The sequence below is a fragment of the Desmodus rotundus genome, chromosome 12 (genome assembly GCF_022682495.2).
Source record: "Desmodus rotundus isolate HL8 chromosome 12, HLdesRot8A.1, whole genome shotgun sequence".
Taxonomy (NCBI): Eukaryota; Metazoa; Chordata; class Mammalia; order Chiroptera; family Phyllostomidae; genus Desmodus; species Desmodus rotundus.
The window spans coordinates 2,528,000-2,549,613 of NC_071398.1; the positions used below are offsets into that span (position 1 = coordinate 2,528,000).

General features: G+C 58.5%; 1 protein-coding gene across 1 annotated transcript in view; it reads right to left on the minus strand.

The window, feature by feature from the left end:
* Positions 1-674: 674 nt before the first annotated feature.
* Positions 675-21,614, minus strand: part of ABCC12 (ATP binding cassette subfamily C member 12) — a 37,383-nt gene continuing 16,443 nt past the window's right edge. The window contains exons 13-28 of the mRNA XM_045188421.2: positions 21,271-21,474; positions 20,757-20,891; positions 20,416-20,644; positions 17,480-17,569; positions 16,736-16,839; positions 14,811-15,008; positions 13,910-14,136; positions 13,181-13,318; positions 9,942-10,128; positions 7,674-7,763; positions 5,780-5,969; positions 5,088-5,247; positions 4,206-4,284; positions 3,121-3,234; positions 1,533-1,697; positions 675-1,440 (exon numbers count right to left, since the gene is read on the minus strand). Of these exons, the coding sequence (XP_045044356.2) occupies positions 1,348-1,440; positions 1,533-1,697; positions 3,121-3,234; positions 4,206-4,284; positions 5,088-5,247; positions 5,780-5,969; positions 7,674-7,763; positions 9,942-10,128; positions 13,181-13,318; positions 13,910-14,136; positions 14,811-15,008; positions 16,736-16,839; positions 17,480-17,569; positions 20,416-20,644; positions 20,757-20,891; positions 21,271-21,474 (2,403 nt within the window). The 3' untranslated portion in view covers positions 675-1,347. The remainder of the gene's footprint in view (positions 1,441-1,532; positions 1,698-3,120; positions 3,235-4,205; positions 4,285-5,087; positions 5,248-5,779; positions 5,970-7,673; positions 7,764-9,941; positions 10,129-13,180; positions 13,319-13,909; positions 14,137-14,810; positions 15,009-16,735; positions 16,840-17,479; positions 17,570-20,415; positions 20,645-20,756; positions 20,892-21,270; positions 21,475-21,614) is intronic.

Here is a 21,614-nt window from a genome sequence, read left to right on the forward strand (position 1 = left end):
CGGGAGGAACCCTGGGTGGTGACCGTGTACCTGGAGGGTGCGGGGCCGGGCTCACGTCGCCCTCACCCTCCGGCCTCTGGCCTCTGACCCATGGCTGTGTGCTCTTCAGCACCAGTGACTCATCTCCCCAGTAACATGTCAGCTCCCCGAAGGGAAGGTCACTTTTTTATCTCCTCTGTGGCTCAGGGCACAGAGCCGGCCCCCTGCCCACCTTGTTGGGAACTCCCTGTGCATGGTCTGGAGTTCGGCCTGGGCCTGGCACGGGATGGGGACTCGGGACCCCCGTCCGCCCCCTTCAGACGCACTTGAGTGAGCGGGTTCTCCGCTTTCTGGGCCTTTTCCTAGTCTGGGTGGTGAAGGGGCTGGACAGCGAGTGGGCCCTGGGGTGCGAGCCCTGTGTCCTCGCCTGCCGTCCGGGCAACTTGGGCGGACAGGAAGGGCCCTCCCTGCCCTGTAGGCCGAGTGGAGGACTCACTGATGGCCCGCAGGCCAGGGGCTCAGCCCGGGGCTGACAGACAGGGACAGTCCGTATCCCGGCCCGTGCTCTGACACAGGACGGACATGCACACACAGGCGTGATGAGTGGGGGACTTGCTTGGCGGCAGAACGGTGTCTTCTCTGCTGAGGCGCGGAAGCCCTCAGGAAGAACAGTCCAAGACAGCCTTGTGGGCGGTTTAACGTCCCGCTGCATTTTAATGACCACCAGAGAGGACAGGAAAACACCGTCTACGGGGAAAGCCCAGCAGTCTGTCCTCCGGGTTATCCGAGTGGAGCCCGGGGCACCTACGATGGGATCTTTTTGCTTTTCTGTTTTTCCAGTTTCTCGCCAACTCCGTCATCGGTCTTTCGTGCTGAAAGTCCAGGTAGTGACTGCTCGTCACACACAGAATACAAGTGAACGGGAGTTAAAGGTGAGGAAAACTCAGCTGTCTTCCCTCCGACAGCCAGCGAGGCAGGGGCCCCGCCCACACTCCATCCTCACTGCTGGCCCACCCTGGTCACGCTGACCAGTGTAGAACCGAAAGGCACCGTTTTTCAGGCACAGAGGTGGCATTGACAAGGACACAGGAGGGGCCCTTGGGGTTTTGGGAGGTGAGGGGCAGTTTTGTAACCCACCAGCTTTGTCTGCCTCTCTTCACGCCCCAGAACCGGCCGCAGGCCCACCAAGCGAGGTCGGGGGCACGGACCAGGCAAGGCCGGGAAGCCACCTCTGCCCAGCTCAGCCTGGGCGTCGGGGGTGGGGGTGACGGGGACCGGGGCTGCCTGTGGGGATGACAGCCCTCCTCCTGCGGGCTCATCCAACTCCTCCTCCCCTAAAGCCAGCTGTTGCAGCCCCTGCCGGGACCTTCAAAATCCAGCTTTGTTCTCTGCTGCCAGTAACATGGCAAAGGCAGACTCCGGCTTCTCGGCGAGGACTTCAGGCTTGTCGAACTCCACCACCTGGGTGTCAGAGAGGCAGAGCTGACATTGTCAGAAGGTAGCCACCCCCTGCCCTGGGAGCCCAGGCCGGTGACGCCGACAACTCCCTGTACCTTCCCGCCGTCCATGACCAGGACGAGGTCGCAGTTGAGCACGGTGTTGAGGCGGTGGGCGATGGTCAGCACCGTGCAGCCTTTGAAGGCGTCTTTGATGGTGCTCTGCAGCAGGCTGTCGGTCTTGGAGTCCATGGAGGCTGTGGCCTCATCCAGCAGAACGATCTGGTGGGGCAGAGACCTTGTAAATGTCACACCAGGCCGAAGCTGTGCCTGGAGGAAACTGTATCATCTCAGCTGTATGTATTCATTTTTTTTTTTTTAATGGAGAAGGGCTGAAAGTACTGAGCTGGGTGCCCATCTGACGACGTGAGGGAAACAATGGCAAAAGAAAAGCCGCGTCGCACCACCTTCACCTTCATCCGAGGGCCTGGCCGGGGCACGGCGGGTTGTGCCATCTGCTCCTCTCCCAAAGTGCTTTGCTCTCACCCTGAACGCTGGCAGGGAGACGCTACCATGGGTCAGCACGCAGCGAAACAACAACGCTTACGTCGGCTAGTTCACACAGATGCTGGGGCTTAAAGCAGCATCATGCACCGCCTCCCAGCTCTGGACGCCAGAAGCCCCAAAGTCCAGGCGTGAGCAGGGCTGCATTCCTTTATCAGGTGTGCGGGAAGAAACCGGCGCGTACCTTGTCCAGCTTCTAGACGCTGCCTGTCCTCCTAGGCGTCGCTCTAACCCCACTGCCATTGTCAGGCCTCCTTGCCTTCCTGGCTCTCCGGCCTCTCTCTCACAAAGACCAGGCCCGCCCAGGTTACCCGGGATAATCTCTGCGTCTCAAAACCCTTGACTTCATCGCCTCTGCAGAGCCCCTTTTCCCGGGTGAGGTGACACAGTCACGGGTTCCGGGTACCAGGAGGTGGACGTCTTGCGGGGACCAGGGGACATTATCCTGGCTCCCACAGTGCCGGCCTGCCGGTCAGAGGGTGTGAGCCCAGCACTCAACCTGCTCGACCTTGGCTAAACTGCTTAACTTCCCCGAGGCTCCATTTGTTTCCTTGTTGGTAAAAGGGGTCACACCTTATTAAGAGCATGAAATGCAAACACAACACAGAACTGCTGGAAGTCAGCACTAAGGGTGGGCTGGCTGCCTTTCAGCCATTAGCTTGTCTGCAGAGCTTGGAGAGTGAACTTCCTACAGCTGCAGCCTCCCCTTCCTGGGAACCAGTGAGCGAGGACATCTAAGGCACCGGAAAGAGTGAGCGTGAATGTCGCCACTCTTAGATCCTAGCACTCCTGAGTGTCCCAGAGACTATTCACCAGGCCTTGGGACCATTCCGGGACACAGGGAAGATGCTGAGAGGGACGTTTCTCAGGCTCAGACCACCCGGGAGGACAGAGAGAACGCCTAAGCAAGGGCCCCCAGCGAGAGACTCTGGGAGAGGCAGGTGCTCTTGCTGGAAACGACGGTTGTTATTCAGTTTCTACCCCTGACAACTTTGTCTTAAGAAAAAGTGATCGTTTTTTAAGTGGCTCAATTGCTGTCTCTTTGCCGGAAGACAAAAAACGGGCTCTACCCCCTGGGTCGAGTGGCCCTGCGGGAAACTTCCAGAAATCGACTGGCCCATTGCCCAAGCTGTTCCCTTACTTTTGAGCTGCGGAGGAGCGCTCGGGCCATACAAAGCAGCTGCCGTTCCCCCACTGAGAAGTTTTCTCCGTTTTCTGTGACTTCTGCCTCTAATTTCTCCGGGAGCTTCATTATCTATAAAACAGAGAGCGCCGGGCTCATGCGGGAGACCTATAAACCGGCCCGGGGTCCTCTACGCGCCCCTCCCCTTGCACTCGTCAGCTGCTTTCTTGCACTGCGGGGAAGGAAGTGCGAAACGACATGTTTCCTGCGTTGCAGGCAGGCACCAGGAAAAGACCAGGGAGGGGGAGGGTGTTAATCATTTAAAACCGCAGCGTGAGTTCACCCCACCGACACTTCCACTTATCCAGAAGAAGACAAACGACGCTCGGTAGGGGGGTTGGAGAAACACAAACAATGCGTGGGCCTTCCTGAGCCCCTATTTCCGCAGAGGTGGGAGGGACAGTTTTCTGGTCATGGAGAAAGGGGACATGGGGTCTGGTTTATCCAGCAGGACATGTCAAAGTGGCGGCGGGGAGGGCATGCTCACCTCGCAACTTAGTCCTGGGGGAAAACTGTCTCTCGTGGGCCGCAGAGCAGGGCCACGCTGCCCTGTGGAGCCCAGCCACAGCCCATACGGAACGGGGCCCTGCAAACCAGCCCTCCTGCTGTTCTGGAGCGTGCCACACCCCCCACCTTCCAGGGGGCCTATTGTGCCCAGAGGCAAACAAGGCTGCTTGGTAGAGCAGAAGGGCACGTCCCGGGCTCCAAGTCAAGGGGACGTGGGTTCGAGTCTCCACTCCACCCTTCACTAGCCTGCACCTGCCACTCCTGAGTCTTAATTCCTGCATCTCTGACAAAGGGGGCAGGTGCACCAACCCCATAGGGTCAGGACCAAGCGGGGTGCTAGTTACAGAGGTCTTGGCTGAATCGTTGCTGAGACCTAGGAAACCTGACCTATCACTATTTGAAAATCATAACAAGGAAACAAGGATCGTGTCTTCTGATGCATGTGGGGCCACCAGATAAACCTGGCCCCGTGCCGGCCAGATGTGCATCTAGGCGCAGGCGTCACACAGACTCACCCCAGACAGCCTGAGACTCACTGTGTCTCTCATGAACGTTCTGTCCAGAACCCGCCAGAGCATCTTGTCCGTGTGCCGCTTGAAGGGATCGAGGTTGTACCTACAGCGAAGGAAAGGAGGGGGAGCTGGATGGCTGAGGGCGAGGGGCCAGGGGGAGCCAGCCGTGGCGATGACCCAGCGGCCCCCCGGGCAGTGCTCACTTAGCCCAGGACCGCGACCCATAAATCGCCAACCTCAGGCCCAGAGACCAAGGACCTGCAACTCTGACAGAGCAGAGACCTCTGAGGTGGCCCGTGGGAAGGGCCGCCCAGACTCGGCGCCGTGCTAGGCGCTCAGGGAGACTCACTGGTCCTCTCAGTGGCCCTGGGCAGCTGCGTGCCTTTGACCACCTGTGCACTCTTGGCAGAGAAAGGGACAGGGAGCATCGTGACGGGCTGTGGCATTCACTCTGCCTCCAGAAGCACAGGCTGCGCCCGCAGCTCCCGGGGCTCCCAGAGGGCGAGTGGCTCATTGGTGGGGTGTGAGTCTGCACACGGAATGTTCTTGGAATAGCACTGAACACGGCCCCCGCGCCCATGGAGGGGACAGCCCTTTCAGGAGATGCCCGGCCGTTCACAGGACCTAGTGGGAAACCAGCTTTCTCCTTGAGCCTGGACATGGGATCCTCAACCTTACAGAAGCTGCAGCCCCCTGTTCTTGTATTTGAACTTCTGTTCTGATGCGCCTCCCGACAGACGGCTGCCCCACGGCCTCACAGGGGAACAGGTGGCAGCCCCTTGGCCCGCTGCTTCTCTCAGGGACAGCAGCCCCGGGCCGGCCATGCCATGGGCGCTTCCCAGAGTCCCTGGCGGGTCTGATTTCACTCTCCAAAAAGAGGAATGCACAGCGAACGCAAACAGCTACCTTACTGTACCTACAAACAGGACAGGGTCCTGGGGGATCACGGTCAGCCTGGTCCGGAGGTCCTCCAAGCCGACCGTGCAGATGTCCACCTGGTCGATGAGGATGGTGCCTCCGGCGGGCTCCACCAGGCGGAACAAGGCCACTCCCAGCGATGACTTTCCTGGGGGCGGAGAAAGCGAGAATGAGTCAAACATTGTATCCAAGTACCAGGTGTCATCAGGGGGCTTCTGATGCAGTGAGAGCAGCTCCGTGAGGGTGACAAGAGGCTCCGCAGTGAGGGGACCACCGGCCGCACCCACACGATCACCGCGCCCATCCCCGTGGTGGCTGCTCGCTCGCACGCAGCGCGTCCTCTGGGTCCCGTTCCAGCAGAATGCTCCTCATTTAATTAATTCAAAACCAATGTGTGTTTGCTTCCAACTCCACACACCCGTTCAACCTGAAATCCTAATTTACAGTAAAGAGGTTTGAGGGGAAGATACAGCCAGTCTGCACCACACACACACACACACGCACACACGCACACGCACACGCACACGCACACACGCACGCACACACACACGCGCACGCGCACACGCACGCACACACACACCACCACCACCACCCCACCCTCCGGCACAGCTCCACCGGCAGACCCAGTGGAAACGCAAAGAAAACCACCGGAAAGAAAGACAGTGTGAGCCCGTCCTCACCGGAGCCTGTCCTTCCGACAATCCCAACTGTCTGCCCGCTTTGGATATTCAAGTTCAGCCCGTCGAGGACAAGAGGAGTGTTCTCTCTGTATCTCATCTGATAGTCTCTGAAGGTTATCTCCCCACGGCTGGGCCAGTCCTGGGGGCAAGTCCCCACTTGGAGCGGCTGAGTGCTCTCTGGGACGCAGGTCTGGAAAGCAGAATGCCCACAGGCGGGTGGGTGCTCATTCGCCTTTCCGATCATTTAATGCGTTCACTCACCCGTGTCTGGTGAGTGTCCACAGGGGACTAGACCCATAAGGACCCGGCATGCGGGACACTCACCTTCCCAGGGGAAGGTCAGATTGAGGAAGAACAGACCTTGGAAACAAGGGCCATAGGACAGAGGGATGTAATGGACTGTAGACTGTGTGTTCCGAGGGGGTGGGAGGAGTGCAAGTAGCAGAATGGTGGAGAAGGGCACCATGCGGATGGGACACTCGGGCGGAGACACGAGATGAGCTGAGTCCAGGGCCCCCCGGGGTGAGTGGGTGGCTCGTGCAAAGGCCCTGAGGCCTGAACAAACTTGGGCACTTGGAGGAATAGAAAGAAACTTCACACTTGGTGACTATAAGGGACAGCTCCCCGGGGGGCCTTGTGGGCCTTGGCTAGCATCAGCTGTGTGACCTCCTGACCTGGAAGCTGTGTGGCACATGGGGACCAAGCCCTGAGAGTCCCAGAGTTCATGCAGGTACAATCTCAGTGTGCAGAGTCAAGGTTTTGGGAGCAGAAAGATGGCAGGAATGCAGGACTTCAAGTTCAGAGTTGTCTGGGAAGGACATTTTCATTTCCAAAGAGCCCAGGAAATGCCAAGTCCCGTGAAGGACGCAGCGACTTGGCTGCCTTACAACAGCAACGCCCCCCGCTCCCCCCCCCCCCCCCCCGAGGTGAAGCAGTCCCTGTTAGGGACAAGACACAGGGCTCCCGTGTGCCCCACTGGTGTGGCTGCCCAGCCCAAATTCCTGGTCGAGAAGCAATCACAATCAGCCAAGAAAATGATTGCATCCCTAGACAGTGAGTGTGTCTGACCCATGGAAAGTTTACCATTAATAAGAAAAGTGGATCAGAGAAGCAAAACTGTAACACTAATATTTTTAGCTGAAGGAAGCTGCATATTGGGTGCCTGAAGTTTTCGTAATGACAACATTCGGACGTGTGATTCTAATTTTAAAATCGTCACTGAATAGTGTGTTTAAGCACAATTTTAAGTTAAAAGCGTGTTGTTCGTGAGCAGCGTTGGGGTTGTTGGGCAGAGTGGAACCCCCTGTATTCGTACGTGGGTGACATAAACCTATGGGCGGACGTAAGTCAATACTCATTAGAGTCGCGGAACCTCGGGAGGGCTTGTTCGTTAAACCAGACACTCAGGGTACTCACAAAGGAAATGGAATCGATTACATCTTAAAATACCGTTTCAAATGTTTTAAAGTGTCGGATTAAGTCTGCAAAGGGGCCAGATGCTATTCGAGGGCCTTTAAAAGTGTCCGCTGGAATTGGTGAGACCTCTCTTCAAAGAATAGCTGGGTTTGTGAGGTGAGCAGAAAAGCCTTTAAAGAAAAGTTAGACTAGTTTTTTTTAATTTTTGCAATGTATTTCTTAGTCAACCAAATATTAATTTTTAGAAACTAAGGTAAGCCTTCAAATTCTCTTTTCTGTGTAGAGAAACAGCCTGGGGACTGTTTTGAAAAGAGAACCTCGCTCTCAGCATCAGGGACTTTAGGCTGAGTCGTAAATAAGGGTTTTGAGAAGAGAGGTGTGGTCTGAGTTCAGTTTTGAAAAAGATCCCTTTGGAGCGTGAACAGATCCCACCTTCCCGTGAACTCTGCCACGGGACGTGTGCGCACTCCATGCTTACCGAAATGTACTCCCTGAACAGCTCCACGGAGGCTAACTTGGCCTGGGTCTCCGTTCCTGTCCGGACGCACACCTGGAGCAGCCCGCTCAGCTGTGGGAGAGCAGCCGCCAAAGTCAGGGCCCCGTCCGCCTCCGGGCCACCCCCCGCCCGCTGGCTCAGGATCGCACAGACAGCCGACAGCTGGCCTGCCTTCCCAGCCAAGCACCCAGAAGTGAAGCTCCTCTGGTGGGTGTTTTGCCTGTAAACACTTCCTTTGTTTTTAGCAACAAATGGTGAGTGCATTTTCCCTGGCACTCCTCGTGGTGAGCACGGCTCCCCACCGCACCACCTGCCCACCGCACCACCTGCCCACCGCCACCTGGTCTGAGCAGCAGCTGAGAGCAGGGATTCCACCCGGGGCTGCTGGGTAACGGCCTTGGCTCCTCCCCCGCAGCATCTCCACCCTCCCTGCTTCACCCCTCCCACAGCCAAGAGGCACCCAGATGATCAGAGGTAGAAGAAAGCCACCCAGCCCACCTGCTTGCTAGGCCTAGCCTGGTACAGGTGGCTTAGTTAGGTCACCCCCTTAGGCCCAGGACCCCCCAGAAGCCTACCCTGAGCATTGGGTGCAAGAAGTTGTGTTAGGGCAGGGCGAAGGGTGGTCCCCCAGAAGGTCTGTCCACAGGGGCATCCCTGGGAGTGCAGATGCTGCCTCACTTGGAACAAGGATCTCTGCTGGTGTCATCAAGGGTCTTGAGATCATCGTGGGTGACCCAGGTGGGTCACCCCGCAAAAGGCTGCTCTCCAGTGGAAAAGCCTTACCCACTCACTCACCCACAGTGACACAACTTCCCATCAGGAGAGAGCCTTCAGGGCCCAGGCAGAGGTGGAGGAAGCCCTGAACACCCCTCCGGGCCCTCCTCCTTCAGTACAAGTGGACCCAGAACCATACAAACAAAGCCCATGGCACAGAAGGCCGGGGGCCGGGTGGACGAAGGGAGGAGCCGGCCCTGGAAGAAACTGAGAGCAGTCCCAGAAGTGACGACAGTGTAAGGAAGGGAGGGGCCTCTAACTAATAGATTTAAAAATATTCAGGCGTCCACTTACAAACAATTCTCTTAGAAACCCACTGAGACAGAGTTTGTGGCAGTTAAGTATGTGAACGTAAGATCGCCAAACTGAAAACGCAGAGGAATGGCTGAACGGCAAAGCCAAGGAAGAGCCCTAGAATGAAGACAGAAAGACAAGAACACGGGGATTTCGAGCTAAAAGAAAGGCAACAAGAAACCGTGGATGCACGAAACCCAACATCCCCCCAGGAGGAGTCACAGATGAGAATACAGGGTGGGGAGGTGAGGAAGGACACGGTCAAAAGGAGAAAAGCAAAAAGGGAAACGTCTCCCCGACTCGATGAGAGCTGACTTCCGCGTGCAATGACCCACAGCCTTGCGCAGAGTAAGGAGAGCGCCCACCCGGACACACCGTCCTGGGGCCTCCAGAGAGAAAGGACGCGAGGCGCCTGTCAAGGCAGGAGAGTCGGCCTCGGACGGGACCAGACGCAGACGGCTGGCTCAGGACCCAGCTCTCACACGTGACAGACGAGTGGTCCCGGGCCGGTCTTTCCGACCCTCAGCCTTTCTCCCGGAACACGGGGATGTGGCAGTGCCTCTGTCGTGTGGCGACTGTGGGGACAAATGACTTACGTATGTTAAAGGGTTGAGAACGGTATCTGAGATGAGCAAATGGCATGTGATTCACTATTTTTTCCAAAGAAAAAACCAATGCAACCAAAAAGAGAGGTCGGCGATTATTGGCCACGGGCAGTGGGGCTGCCTCTCCAGCATCCTTTCCCCTCTCCCCGTGTGGGGCAGGCGTGTGACCTGGGGGGAGGACGGGGTGTGACTCCACCCATCTCCTGACCTAAACCCCTGACCCCTGTCCCACCAAGCCGCTGATGAGTTCTGGGAAGCATGAGTTAACCCAGTGAGAGGATAGAGCCCAGGGCGTCTGCTCAGTGGGCAGGAAACGATGACCTTTCGCCCTCTTCCTTCCGTAGCCCTCGGAAGCTGCCTCTCACCACACAACAGCCGTGACCAAAGTCCCCGCAGGAGGAGGACAAAGCTGGGGGCATGACCCAGCCAGACTCAAAGCCCACGTAACCGCCAGACCCTGTGGGATGGGAACCATGGAGCTCTCTTAATTGTTTAGACCCAGTTGAGTTGGGTTTTCTATTACAGGGCTTCTCAGAGAGCCTCCCTCCCTCATGCCCAGCCCCACCCCAGCTGTTACCTGGATGATGTAGGACAACGACAAGCCTTTGGATGAAGCGCTAATGGCGGGGAAGCTCAGGGTCACCAACAAGGCCGCAATGAAGGTGACGATGTTCATGAGGATGTCCATTCTCAGAGCAAACCACCGGAGAGCGCAGTTGAAGTACAGGAGGTGGCTGGAGTTTTCATCGTTTAGCACCTTAAACCTGGGATTAAGGGGCCGGACAAAACGGGGTCGGGGTGCGTGTTCGCAGGGCAGAGTCGGGGCTGCTGCAGAAACAAGGCAGCGGGCATTCCTAACCGCGGGCCAGCGCGCTTTTGCAAGACAAACGCGCAGCCACGCTCCCTGAAACCTGCCGTCGTCAACGTCTTTGATGTACCCGTGTTTTGGGACATCCCGGTGGCAGTGCGGCGTGTCCTGACTGGGCCCTTGCTGTCTTTCCCAGAATTGGCACCTGGAACCCCCGCTGAGGACAAAAGGGGGTGAGTACCTCTCTCTCTACCTGCAAAGGATCCCTGTCCTGGCATCAGCCACCCCCAAAGTCCTTGAGGAATTGACCGTCAGCTCCTTAATCTATAAGGAAGGCGGGGGGGGGGGGGGGGGGCTGTGGAGGAGGTCACCTTCAGGGATGATCAATATCTGTGACGGTAGGGGAGGGAAGAGAGGGTGCTTGACTGGTTCTCCTCCCCAAATAAGGGAAAGAAGCCTCCAGGTCATTGCTTATGAAGCTGGGGCTCTCTTCCAGAAAAGAAAGCTGACATGTTGTGCCTCTCCTGTGTAGTAAAGGGAGGGAGCATAGGGTGGAGAGGTGGCCCCCCCACCGCTGGAGTTCGTGTTGAGACCCTGCCCCTTTGTTCAGCACCTGGAGAGGGTGCAGAGGGGAGGAGCCAAGTGGGCCCTGTGTGATCTGGCTGCAACATCGCTCAGCGTGGGGCAGAGTGTCCCCACGTCACAGGGGCGTGGGGTGGGGCTGCCCGGCAAAGCTCCCTGGAAGACCCAGGCAGAGCTTGCCGATGGCCAGGGCCTCAGCAGTGCTGTGAGGGATCTGGTGTTGCTGGGGTCCCCAGCCAGCCCCGGCCCCTCTGCACAGACAGCTGGATACGCAGGAATGAGCCAGGGGAGGAGAGAAGGACCCAGACGCAGTGGTCACCTGAGGATGCGACGGCCCTGCCTCCGTGCCCCTGCTCAGCCTCAGAGAGCCAGGCTCAGAGACCACTGGGAGAGGGGATTTAAAAGGACAGATGGGGTGCTTCCCAGGGTCACACTGCCCCCCTCCCCCCATTGCGGGCCACCTACAGGCTGACCACACCAGGCCTCTGGGGCGGGGGAGGGTGTGGTGAATACATTCAAGATTGAAACTATAACCAGCCTGAGCTAACCCGTAACCAAAAGAGATGCCAGATTCAACTGCTACTGATGTTCCCCCTGCCCTGCTTGGAGCAACTGGTACACTTATTGGGAAACAAATGAAAAACTTTCAAGGTTCAAACCCCTAGTGAGCTCAGGCCACTCCACCTGCACAGCCCTTGAACGCCTCAGGCTCTGCAGCCCCACCCTGTTCTCAGGTTCCTCGAAGGGTTTGGGAGAGCCTCGACAGGCTGTGTCCCACCGCACGCTCCTTCCTGCATCCTCCGTAGCTTCTTTTCTCCAGAGCTTAGTTAGAACATTCTGGCGAACACACTGGAGTTTTTATTGTGCAGCTATAAAGCCTGCAAGCAGCCCAGCCGACAGTGCTAAGTGGCTTAGAAGTCACCCAAGGTCGGATCTGTGAGGCTGGTAGGATTGTGCCGAATCCCTGCCTGGGATCGCATTGGAATTCAACCTCTAACCTCCTGTTCGTGCTTCAGCATTTTTGTCTGGTGGCAAAGGCAACAGGTGTCAGAAGCCCAGGCCCTCTGCCAAGCCCGTGACAGGCAAGGATGTATTAATAGAGGGCAGACCCGCCCGGCTCGCAGGGCCCTCCTGGAAGCCGTGGGGGAGACGAGCCTGACTGGGGGGCAGCCCCAGTGTGTGAGGAAGTGCTGCTGACGTATGACATTCAGGTCAAACTAGTAACCAGAACGGGCTGGTGAAAACCAAAGTCAAGGATGCCAAGTCCACGCCGAGATCAGGGTGGCGGAGGGCAGAAAGAGAGAGGGAATTAGATGCAAACTTAGAAGTGTGTGTTAGGTTTTTAAGGAAGGAAAAGAAAAAAACAAAAAATAAGCAAAAAACCTCATCACTCCAGTATCTTGTGAAGAGTGTAGAAGGCACTCAATGCATGTTGGATGAATGAATAAATAAATGAGTAAAAAACAACAAAAAATCTATGTGGCAGAGACTGCTATAGATTCACCAATTTCTTTTCCTCCTACGGACACAGTTGGACTACATTTCCCAGCCTTCTTTGCAGTTAGCTGAGCCCATGTGACTGAAATCTGGCCAGTGAAAGGTGAAGAAATGACGAGCATATTCATTGGGGTTGAGCCAATAAAAATCTCTTGCAGGTCCCCCACCCAAATCTCTCCCCTTGTCTTCCAGTTGGACACAGAGGGCCCAGGAGAGAGCAGAATGGAGCAGAATCCCTAGCCCCGCTCCAGGGACCCCCATTCTGTTGTGACTTGAGGAGGGATATACGTGTTTCGTGCGAAGCTCCTACAACTCGGAGTTGCCGGTTCCCACAGTGAATCTACTTCGACTGATACGCAGAGACTACATGTGATTATATCGTGTGTAACGAGTGTGGAGCCGGAAGACTCCAGAGGCATTCTCTAATCTTCTCCCCCCCACCTCCCCCGTCACAGAGAAGGAAACGGGCCTGTCCGCTCAGTGAAACGTAACGTGACCTTTAAAAACTACCGTGACAAGGAGTGTGTAGTAACATAAAAGATGCCATTTAAAAATAAAGCAGGCCGAAAATGATTACAAACACATCAGAAAGAGAAAAGACTGGAAAGAAGCAGAAGAAACCATTCCTAGGATTTGGGTTGGGGGCCCATGGGTGGCTTGTTCTTTCCGTTTTCTGTTGTCTTCCATTTTCCTAAACTGACCACATTTTACTTCTACCGTAAAGAAAGGAAACGCATGTGATCCCAGGCCGAGGCTGGCAGGGAAGGAGCCCCCATTTGGGGCCCCAGGCACTGGGAGGCCGAGTGTCTGAGGGGCTTCTCCCCGATCCCATTGGCTGGTCCCTGCCGGCCCAGACGTCCTTCCTTGGGCCCCGGGAGCCGTGTGTCTCTGTCACCTCCTGGTGAGGCTCAGGTGGGAGGCGGACTCACCTGCTGATACAGTCCTCCCTCCTGCCATAGGCGTGGATGACGCCCAGGCCCTGCATGGAGGAGGTGACGTGCGAGAACCAGGGCTCCCGGCTGATGTTCTCTGCCTTCTTGAGCTCCTGGACCCCTCTGTGGAAGACGCTGTGGGGACATCAAGAGGGTGGCCCGGTGGGGTCTTGGGGGGCTCCCCTCAGCACAGGCAGATCCGACCATGCACTCGTGACAAAGGTAAAGTCAGGGGGCGTCGAACGGGGGGCCGGGGTTGGCCTACCACCCTCCTGTAGGAGGGCTGCCCCAGTTGTGTGTGTGGTGGGGGGGGCGTCCTGTAAACGAGGGTCTCGGCCATGGGGGCCGTTCCTCCCTGTGGTCTCGCTCTGAGTGCTCCTGGGAGCAGGCTCGCCCCCGGTGACGTCGTTGTAGCCCTGAAGACCGGAGCCTTTCACACGGGGCAGCCCCAGATAGAGCCAACCCTTCTTGGTGCCCAACCAAAGGAAAGGGGGTCTCTTCCACTTCTGGGGGAGAATCCAAAGCTGGGGAGTCGCCTGCCCATCTCCCGAAGACGTTTGCAAAGGCGGCTTCGAGCAAACGTCACAGGAGCCTCAGGAGCTGCCCTTGAAACCTAGCCCTGTGCAGGGTGCAGCTCCCCGGGTGTCCTGCCGTGACCCGGTGCTTGGACAGAGTTACGCGTGTAGGTTCTGCGGGCTCCTTTTCAGGAAACAGTGCGCGACCTACCGGAAAAGAATGCAGAAGCCCACGGCAAGGCAGGCCAGGATGAGCAGGACGGCAGGGAACACGGCCCCCAGGATCAGGAGGATGGACAGCACCGTGAAGAACTGCTGCAGGAAGTTCTCCGTGTGGAACGGCAGCCGCACGTCCAGCTCGTCCATGTCCTTGGAGAAGTGGTTCATGAGCCTGCCGCCGGGAGTCACGTCGAAGAAGTGCATGGGGCTCTGCGAGACCTGCGGGCGCGGCCGGAGAGCCCGTGGGCGCAGGGCGTGCGTCTGGGCAGGCCCGGCTGTCTGCGGGGCTGGGGTGCTGAGCGAGGGCCTGGCCGCCCTGCCGAGGCCCAGCGAGAGGGGCCAGATGCTTGCTGCGGCCCCCATGAACAAGAGTGGATGCGGGACTCAGCCTCTGCGTGGAGCTTCCCTCCAACTCCAGACGTGCAACCCGGGGCCCCTTCAGAGGATGGAGGGGTTTTGTGCCCGAGGCAATAAAAAGCTAAGTTCCGCTTAAACGTGGGCCCCGCCTGTGCACTCTGGCCCCGGGCTGTCCCAGCGTGAAGAGGGGTGCAGAGCACCTCTGAGGCCTTCAATGGGCTCAGGGCGCTTGGGAGCAGGAGACGCCCCCTTGGCCACTCAAGTCTGCTCCAATGCGGTGCCCCTGGGGGACCTTCCTGACCACCTGCAGCCTAGCCTGAGGGCCCTTGACGCCCCCCTACAGCACCTCCCTGGAGCCTGCCTTCACTGTTGGCAAGCAGACATTAAGAGACTCTCCTCAGACTCGACGGTGAGTTCCACGCGCGCAGTGTCTGTCCCTGGAGCCCAGCACACGGCCCGGTGCGTCGTAGCAACAGGTGTTCCACAAACCCCGTGGGCCGAGGAACCGGCTGAGTGGGCAGCTCCCAGGGCTGTACCTTGTCAAACAGGCGGTCATGCAGCCAGGAGGACGCCATCAGGGTGGTCTTGGTGAAGGCGAACCCTTTGACGATGGCGAACACCAGCACAGACACCATGCTGCCCGAGTACACCCACGGGAGCGTGCCGTGCCCCGTGTCTGCCAGCACGGCGCCCAGCTCGCACGAGCTCTGTCGGCCCCGGGGCCCGCAGGTCGCCTTTGCAGAAGAGCAAGGAAAGAGCACCGAGAGTTGGTAAACTGCCGGAGAGTGGGAATTTTCCAGAAAGAAGAAATTGGAGAGAGGTCATTATTGTTAAGCATGAGTCGGGTGGTAAAATCAAGTTGGTTCCGTTTGGGGGCCTCCGAGCTTTGCCTGGGCCCTCCTGCCAGGCCACGGTGACCCCGAGGGGCAAAGGAGACACGCCAGGCAGACATAGGGTAGCTGTCCTGGAAGCCACCTGAGCCCAGGGCACCAGAGATGACGCTGGGCCAGGAGGGTGATGGGAGCAGAGGAGATTGGAACTCCATGGGGCTGGCTGAGCATCCATTTGTCCATTAAGGACCTGCTTCCACCTGCCCAGCTGCCCAGCAAAAGCCACCTGGCCTTGGGGGAGACAGGATCCTCTCCGTGATAGGGCAGCCCCAAGCCCCTCCCTTTCCTTCGCTCACTCAGGCACACCGCCCTGGGTTCGCTGAGGGGGGAGGAGGGAGCCTGGTGAACCCAGGGCCCTGGGACAATCAGAGAGACCTCGGTGGCCACACCAGCCCAGGGAAAACACAGTTTTTTGCCATCGTTTGCAGAGAGCAGCCATCTCTTCCTCCTGAGAACCCGGCCGTTCTGTTTTCCTCCGAGTCATGTGCTAAAAGTCAGGGCTGCCTTCGGGGAGCAAACGAGCGTCTTTCTTCTAAACACCGTTTTGCGGATGACAGCAGCAGCCGGAACATAAACCCGAGGTGGCGGCTGATGCAAGAACACCCATAAAAGCAAAAGTGTCCCCGGGGCACCCACTGATGAGAGAGCAAGCCGTCAGGGCCTCGGCTGGGCCCTGTGGCTGGGGAAGGGGCAGACACGGGTCTGTCACCACTGCTGCCTGCTCCATTAGCCAGCGGCCCTGCCTGGGAGGAGGCTGCACCCGGCCTGAAACCTCGGGCTCTCTGAGAGCAGGCCGGGAACTGGGGGTACATGCACACCACCGGCGTGGGCCTCCTGCCGCCCGTTGGCTTCTGCTCTTGGGAACGGCCTCAGGAAGTCGTGCCAAACTCCAGGGGGGCTGTAGTGCCTTTCCGCTGCCCACACTTTTTTCCCAGTGCCTCCTCCCTTTGGTTGTCATAGCAACAGAACTGTACCAAAATGCAACCTTGGCGGATGGGCAGGCAACCCCTGAGCATTCCCTGGGGTTTCATCGGCCAGGAGCTGGGCAAGCTTCCAGCCTGCTCGAGCGAGAGCCGACTCATCAGTCCCTCCCTGGGGCCTGCAGCACACCCAGGGGCCAGTCTGACTCTTGTATGCCTCGCTCCCGCAGAGGGGCTTTGGGGAGCAGAGCCTGCAAGGGCGGAGCCCTCCAGCGTCGGGCAGGGTCACCGGCTGGGCGCAGGGGCAGGAAGACACGGACCTGTCAGGCTTCCCCAGCCCCTCGACAGAGGCTGCGGAACAGGCCCCTGTGCTAGAGATTTGTGGCTCTGTAGACGGGCTGTGTCTGCCTGGCACCACCTTCGGCCAATCCTTTAAAAACCGAAGGTGGCGAACAACACTCAGGTACCCTGTTCATCTTGAAACATCGAAGGGGATTTCAGGGTTGGAATCGTGTGGCGTAAGCCATGGGCTTCAGCCGCTTGGGGTGGGGCCCCCTGGGAGGCAGACCGGCTCCTCATGTGGCGCCGGGTGCGGTGGGGCTCTCTGTGAGCCACTTCCTCAGTGCTTTCCAGGGCCGGAGGGACACTCACCTGGGAGCCCAGGTCTAACCAGAAACCCAGCCACCAGTTGCTGAAGGCAGAGCTGCCGATCATCAGGAGGAAGAGGGACACGGTGAAGAGAGAGAGGAAGTACCCTGCGAGAGGAAGGGGCGGTCCAACAGGTGCTGGGTGCTGGGGGCGCCGCAGGCTTAGCTCCCTCCAGCCCAGCCCTGATGGGAAATTTCAAACCTGCAGGAAAAGGCCCCCCCAGCCCTGGGAACCTCCTTGCAGGCTGATGGGACACTTCTGCATGGGGGGCCCCTGAACCCGAATCGGGGCACCTGTCCCCCTGGTTGGAGAGCAGATCCAAATTGTCAGCTTCTGGAAAACCACCACACCCTAAGGGGAGCGACTCGGCATTCTTTAGAAACGAACAGGTTGACATTTATAGGCGGGGCAACGTCAGAGGCGTGCTGTGCAGCCGAGCTGGGACTCTGCACTGAGCTGATTGCTGAGCAGAGGGGAGGCTACGGGGACCGTGGCTGGGCTACGCTGCCGCTCACTCAGTCCCCATAAGCGGAGCCCGGCAGCTTCAGTGGAGATGAAGGATGGCCCTGTTTCAAAGGCTATGGTGTCAGACTTGGGATTTCTAGTGGGCAGGAATTAAACGCATTGATAAACAGCCCAGCCTAAAGAGAGTACTTGTTAAGGAAATCCTAAAATGTGAACCTGGCAGTCTAAGAAGGAATTTTTTCCAAAATGCAAAGTAAATCAACCCATTGTTTAATACTGAACCTCCAGCCGCCTTAATGTACGTGTGGTATGTTCTCCAGGTCACAGTTCCTTCCCGGCGGGTTCTGGTCTGGGTGAGCTGGTGCAGAGAGCCTGAGGGGGCAGACACAAGTCCTGCAGCCCCCCTGGTGGGGGGTGGGAGCCCCTTGGGGCGGGTGGCCCTCCCCCCCCTGCCCCACACCACCACTCGGGGCCAGGGGCTCTCCCGCCGTGTGCCCTCTGCTTTCCAATTCTCGACGCATGTTGGTGATCTGGTTGGTTTGGTCCTTGTGACAGCCCTGGAGCAGGTGGGTCTGGTCTTTCGAGAACTATTTGCTAAGCACCTACTATGTGCTCGGCCCCAGGGAGACAGGGATTGTCTGGCCGAGTTCTCCCCAGGCAGGTGAGAAAGGGAACAGGAAGCCAGAGAAGGCGACAGCGAAGGGCGCCACATTGCGCCAGCCACGTCTTAATCCCACGGCCTGGGCAGCGCTCACAGCGGAGGGTTCTCGCAGGATCCGGGGGATCTGGAATCTTTCCGTACCCACTCCCATTGGGCCCTGGGAGAGGGCAGCTCCCTGGGGGGTAAATTCCCAGCACTTTCAGCTTGACCTTCAACCCTGCCTCTGCTGCTGCCAGGGAGAGGCCCCAGGCAAAGGAGAGCAGAGGGCACACACAGCATCTGCTACGGGGGAGCAAGGAGGAGGTGGCCTGTCTTCTCGGAGCTCATGCCACACAGAAGACAGCCAGGTGTCCTCCTAGGTCAGCCCCTGCCTGAACTCCTAATCCCACCTCGTGGCTGTCCCAAGTCCTCTCCATTGTCCAAGGGGAAGGGAAGTGACCATCACATTCTCATGGAAACCACGTCTGGGAAGCTGGTTGAAGCCATCCCTGCAGCCAGGACTGAGTGTGGCTCTCCTCCCTCTCCTCCGGAGAGGCATGAAAATGTCAGCCCCAACGCAGAATCCTAAGCCTTACTTGGCTTTTATGAACAGCAATGAAAAGCAGAGCTAGACACGGGGCTCCCGGCCCGGGCCGCGAGCACCCTCCTGGCAGGCAAGCTCCCACACCTCAGAGGCACCTCCAAGCACACACGGCACTGGTTATCCCCCGGCTGGAACCTCGCCCTTTGCACCTCTGCTCGACCAGCCGGCCTGACTCTGGCTCATTGTATCTCCCCCTGGGAGCGTGAACCACAGGAGCCGCCTTGGTGTGTGGGCACCCTGCAGGGAGGCAGCCGGGTCAGGCTCTGCTCACCTTGGCTGCACTCCCGCAGGTGCCCGAGCCAGGCCTAGCGGGCAGCTCCACCTTCACCTGGTCCCCTCCCTGTGGCCTCCGGGTGAGTTAATTTCACCATTTCACTTTGCTCTCGAGGGGGAGGGGGTGCAGTGTGAAAGAGGCCCAGGACCCCAGACCCTGGGCAGCCTGGGCGTCCCGGGCAAGCAGCTCACGGTGGCCCGGCAGCCTGTGGAGCAGTAACGACGCCACCTTTCCCAACGTGCACGCCTTTGTCACCAGCCCTTTACAGGTGCCAAGTCTCACCCGTTGGATGGGAAGACACATTTCCCCCACATTTTCACGCCTCTGAAATCAGACGCCCTTCTGTGAAGCGCTGCGCCTCGCTGTCTCGTTGGCAGAGGCCTTCCTTTCTAAGCATGGGGGCGAGTGCACGGGGGCGCCAGAGGTCCTAACACGGGTGGCAGCTGAGATCTGGTGACAGAGACTCTGGGGTTGTTAGCTACACGCCATGGAGGGAAAGAACCTCGTGGTGGGCACTCTGAGGAAACAGGGTGCGGGTCTCGCTCCCTGTCCTCTCTCCCTGCCCAGCACGGGGCGGGGGCTCAACCGTGTTGAGTGGATGACGGATGGATGGAGACAAGATCTGAGGAGAGGCTGCTGGACCAGCCTGGCCCCCGCCAGGCCCATCTGCCACCTCGCTCCTCTCCACCTTCCTGAATTCCCTCTTGTCCTCCACCCTAAGTCCTCCCTGCCCCCGTCTTGTGTTGCTGGCAAACTCCGATGGATCCTTCCTTGAAGGATCAGTCCAGAGGCTGCCCCCTCTGTGAAGCCCTCCCTGATTTGCTCCTCAGACCGCAGCTCCCCATTACTCTCATCACAGCATCCCACGATGCCCCACTGGCCTGTGCCTGCCCTCCCTGCCACCCCAGGCCCCGAGGACAGGGACATATTGCCCTCCTGTTGTCAGACTAGTGGGCGCCGGCACATAGTCGGTTGCTTGGTCCTTATCTGTTCAAAGGGTGAGCCACCTGGCCGCGCCTCAGTCTCTTCTCCACCGCCCCGTCCTTTCTCAGCGCTGCGCTGCGAAGCAGCTCCTGCCCGGGCGCCTGCCTCTGATTAATCCGACCGATCCCTGTGCAGACCTTGGGCCTTCTCAGCTAATAATAGTAATCACTATTGAGGGTTGGTGTATGCCAGGCACTCTGCTAATTATTTTACACGCAGCATCTTAAATAATTGCGCAAGTACCCATGAGGCTGGTGTTGCTACTTTCCCGTTTCACGGATTGGTAAACTAAGGTTCAGAGTGGCCCTGTTTTCTCCCTCAGAGTCATAGAACCAGTCAGTGGCCGAGGCAGGGCTCGGACTCCGGCGGCGGAACCCCAGGCTCACACTGCAGTGAGTCACAGAACCCTCGTGGGCCCCAGGGACAGGCACTGCGAGTCCACTTCTCTGTCCCGAGCCACGGACGCTCGACAAACACTGGGTCTGGCAGAAGTAACACCTGCTGGAGCATGGCTGCTAGGGTGATCACATGGGTGTTGTCATTTAGAGTTTTAATGTGACCATGTCACCTAAACTGTCCCGTGGTGTGCTGGAGTGTGCTGTTGTCATGTTACAGAAGGACGGGCTTATGATTTTTGTAATAAAAGGGGGGGGCGCGTTATTTGTGCCAGGCCCTGTGTTTCGGGGTACGTACCCGAGGGCATGAACGCTAAGTACCTTTGATGTCCATGAAGTCTGAGTGTGTGTCCGGTTCCTCTCCTTCCTCTGCCTCCTCTCCTGGAGCCAAAACTAGGAGGAGAAATAGGGAGATGTGTGTCCGCTCAGGAGCCACGGGGAATGAGGGAGGCGTGATTTGAACTCGGGGCGTACCGGCCCCTTCATCTCTGTCTGCAGGGCTCTCCTTCGGGGCTTCCACCATCGCTGTGTTGTAAATGTGCTCGGGGTCCTGCAGACGAAATGAAATGCCCTCTGGAAGTGGAGTGACGGACCTTCCCGCGGGCCAGAGACCGGGAGGGGAGACCCGGTCTCGGCAGCCAGGCGCCCGGGTGCGCGGGTACCTTGAAATGCAGCCCGCGGAGGTTGTGCACCAGTTTTGCGTAGCGCCCTCTCTCCTCCATTAACTCCTCGTGGGTTCCCTTCTCACGAATCTCTCCATCTTCCAACAAAACGACTTCGTCACAGGACTCCAAGAACTGCAGAGACAGCGGTGCCAGCCACAGTGAGCTCCTGCCCCGGTCACAGAGGAGAGCGCTGGGCCGGCGTTCGGGGCAGAGCCTCGGCGATGGGGGGGCCTGGGTTTCCTGGGTCTTCAAGAAACTTCTCCCTTTTCTGGGTGGAAGAAGGGTCTTGGCCCCAATGAGCCTGAAGTGAGGACTAAGACAGGCCGTGTGGACAGGAGCAGACAGCGCTTGGTGGAAGCCAGGGTGACCGGGGTCACCAGTGTCTCTCCCCCACCCCGTCCAGGTGCGGACAGCCTCGCCCAGCTGAGCCAGTGTAGGCAGCAGAGGAGGGGACGAGCAGCGGGGGCCACACCCACCCTGTGACCCCATGGGTCCTGCGAGTCCCAGTCACCTGCAGCTGGTGGGTCACCAGGAGGACCGTCTTGCCCCGGAGCGTCTTCTTAATGCACTCCTCAAAGATGTGCCGCCCCACGTGGGCGTCCACGGCCGACAGGGGGTCGTCCAGCAGGTAGATGTCATGGTTGGAGTAGACGGCGCGGGCCAGGCTGACCCTCTGCCTCTGCCCCCCGGAGAGGTTGAGGCCCCGCTCCCCGATCTGCGGACAGGGGCCAAGGTTACTGCCCGTCACCGGGCCCCTCCCGCCACCCCACGATCCTCGGGGAGCAGGAGCTTCCTGAGCCTTCTCAAGCCTCTTCTACAGACTGGTCATCACCACGTCCCAGCTCCTCCACCCCT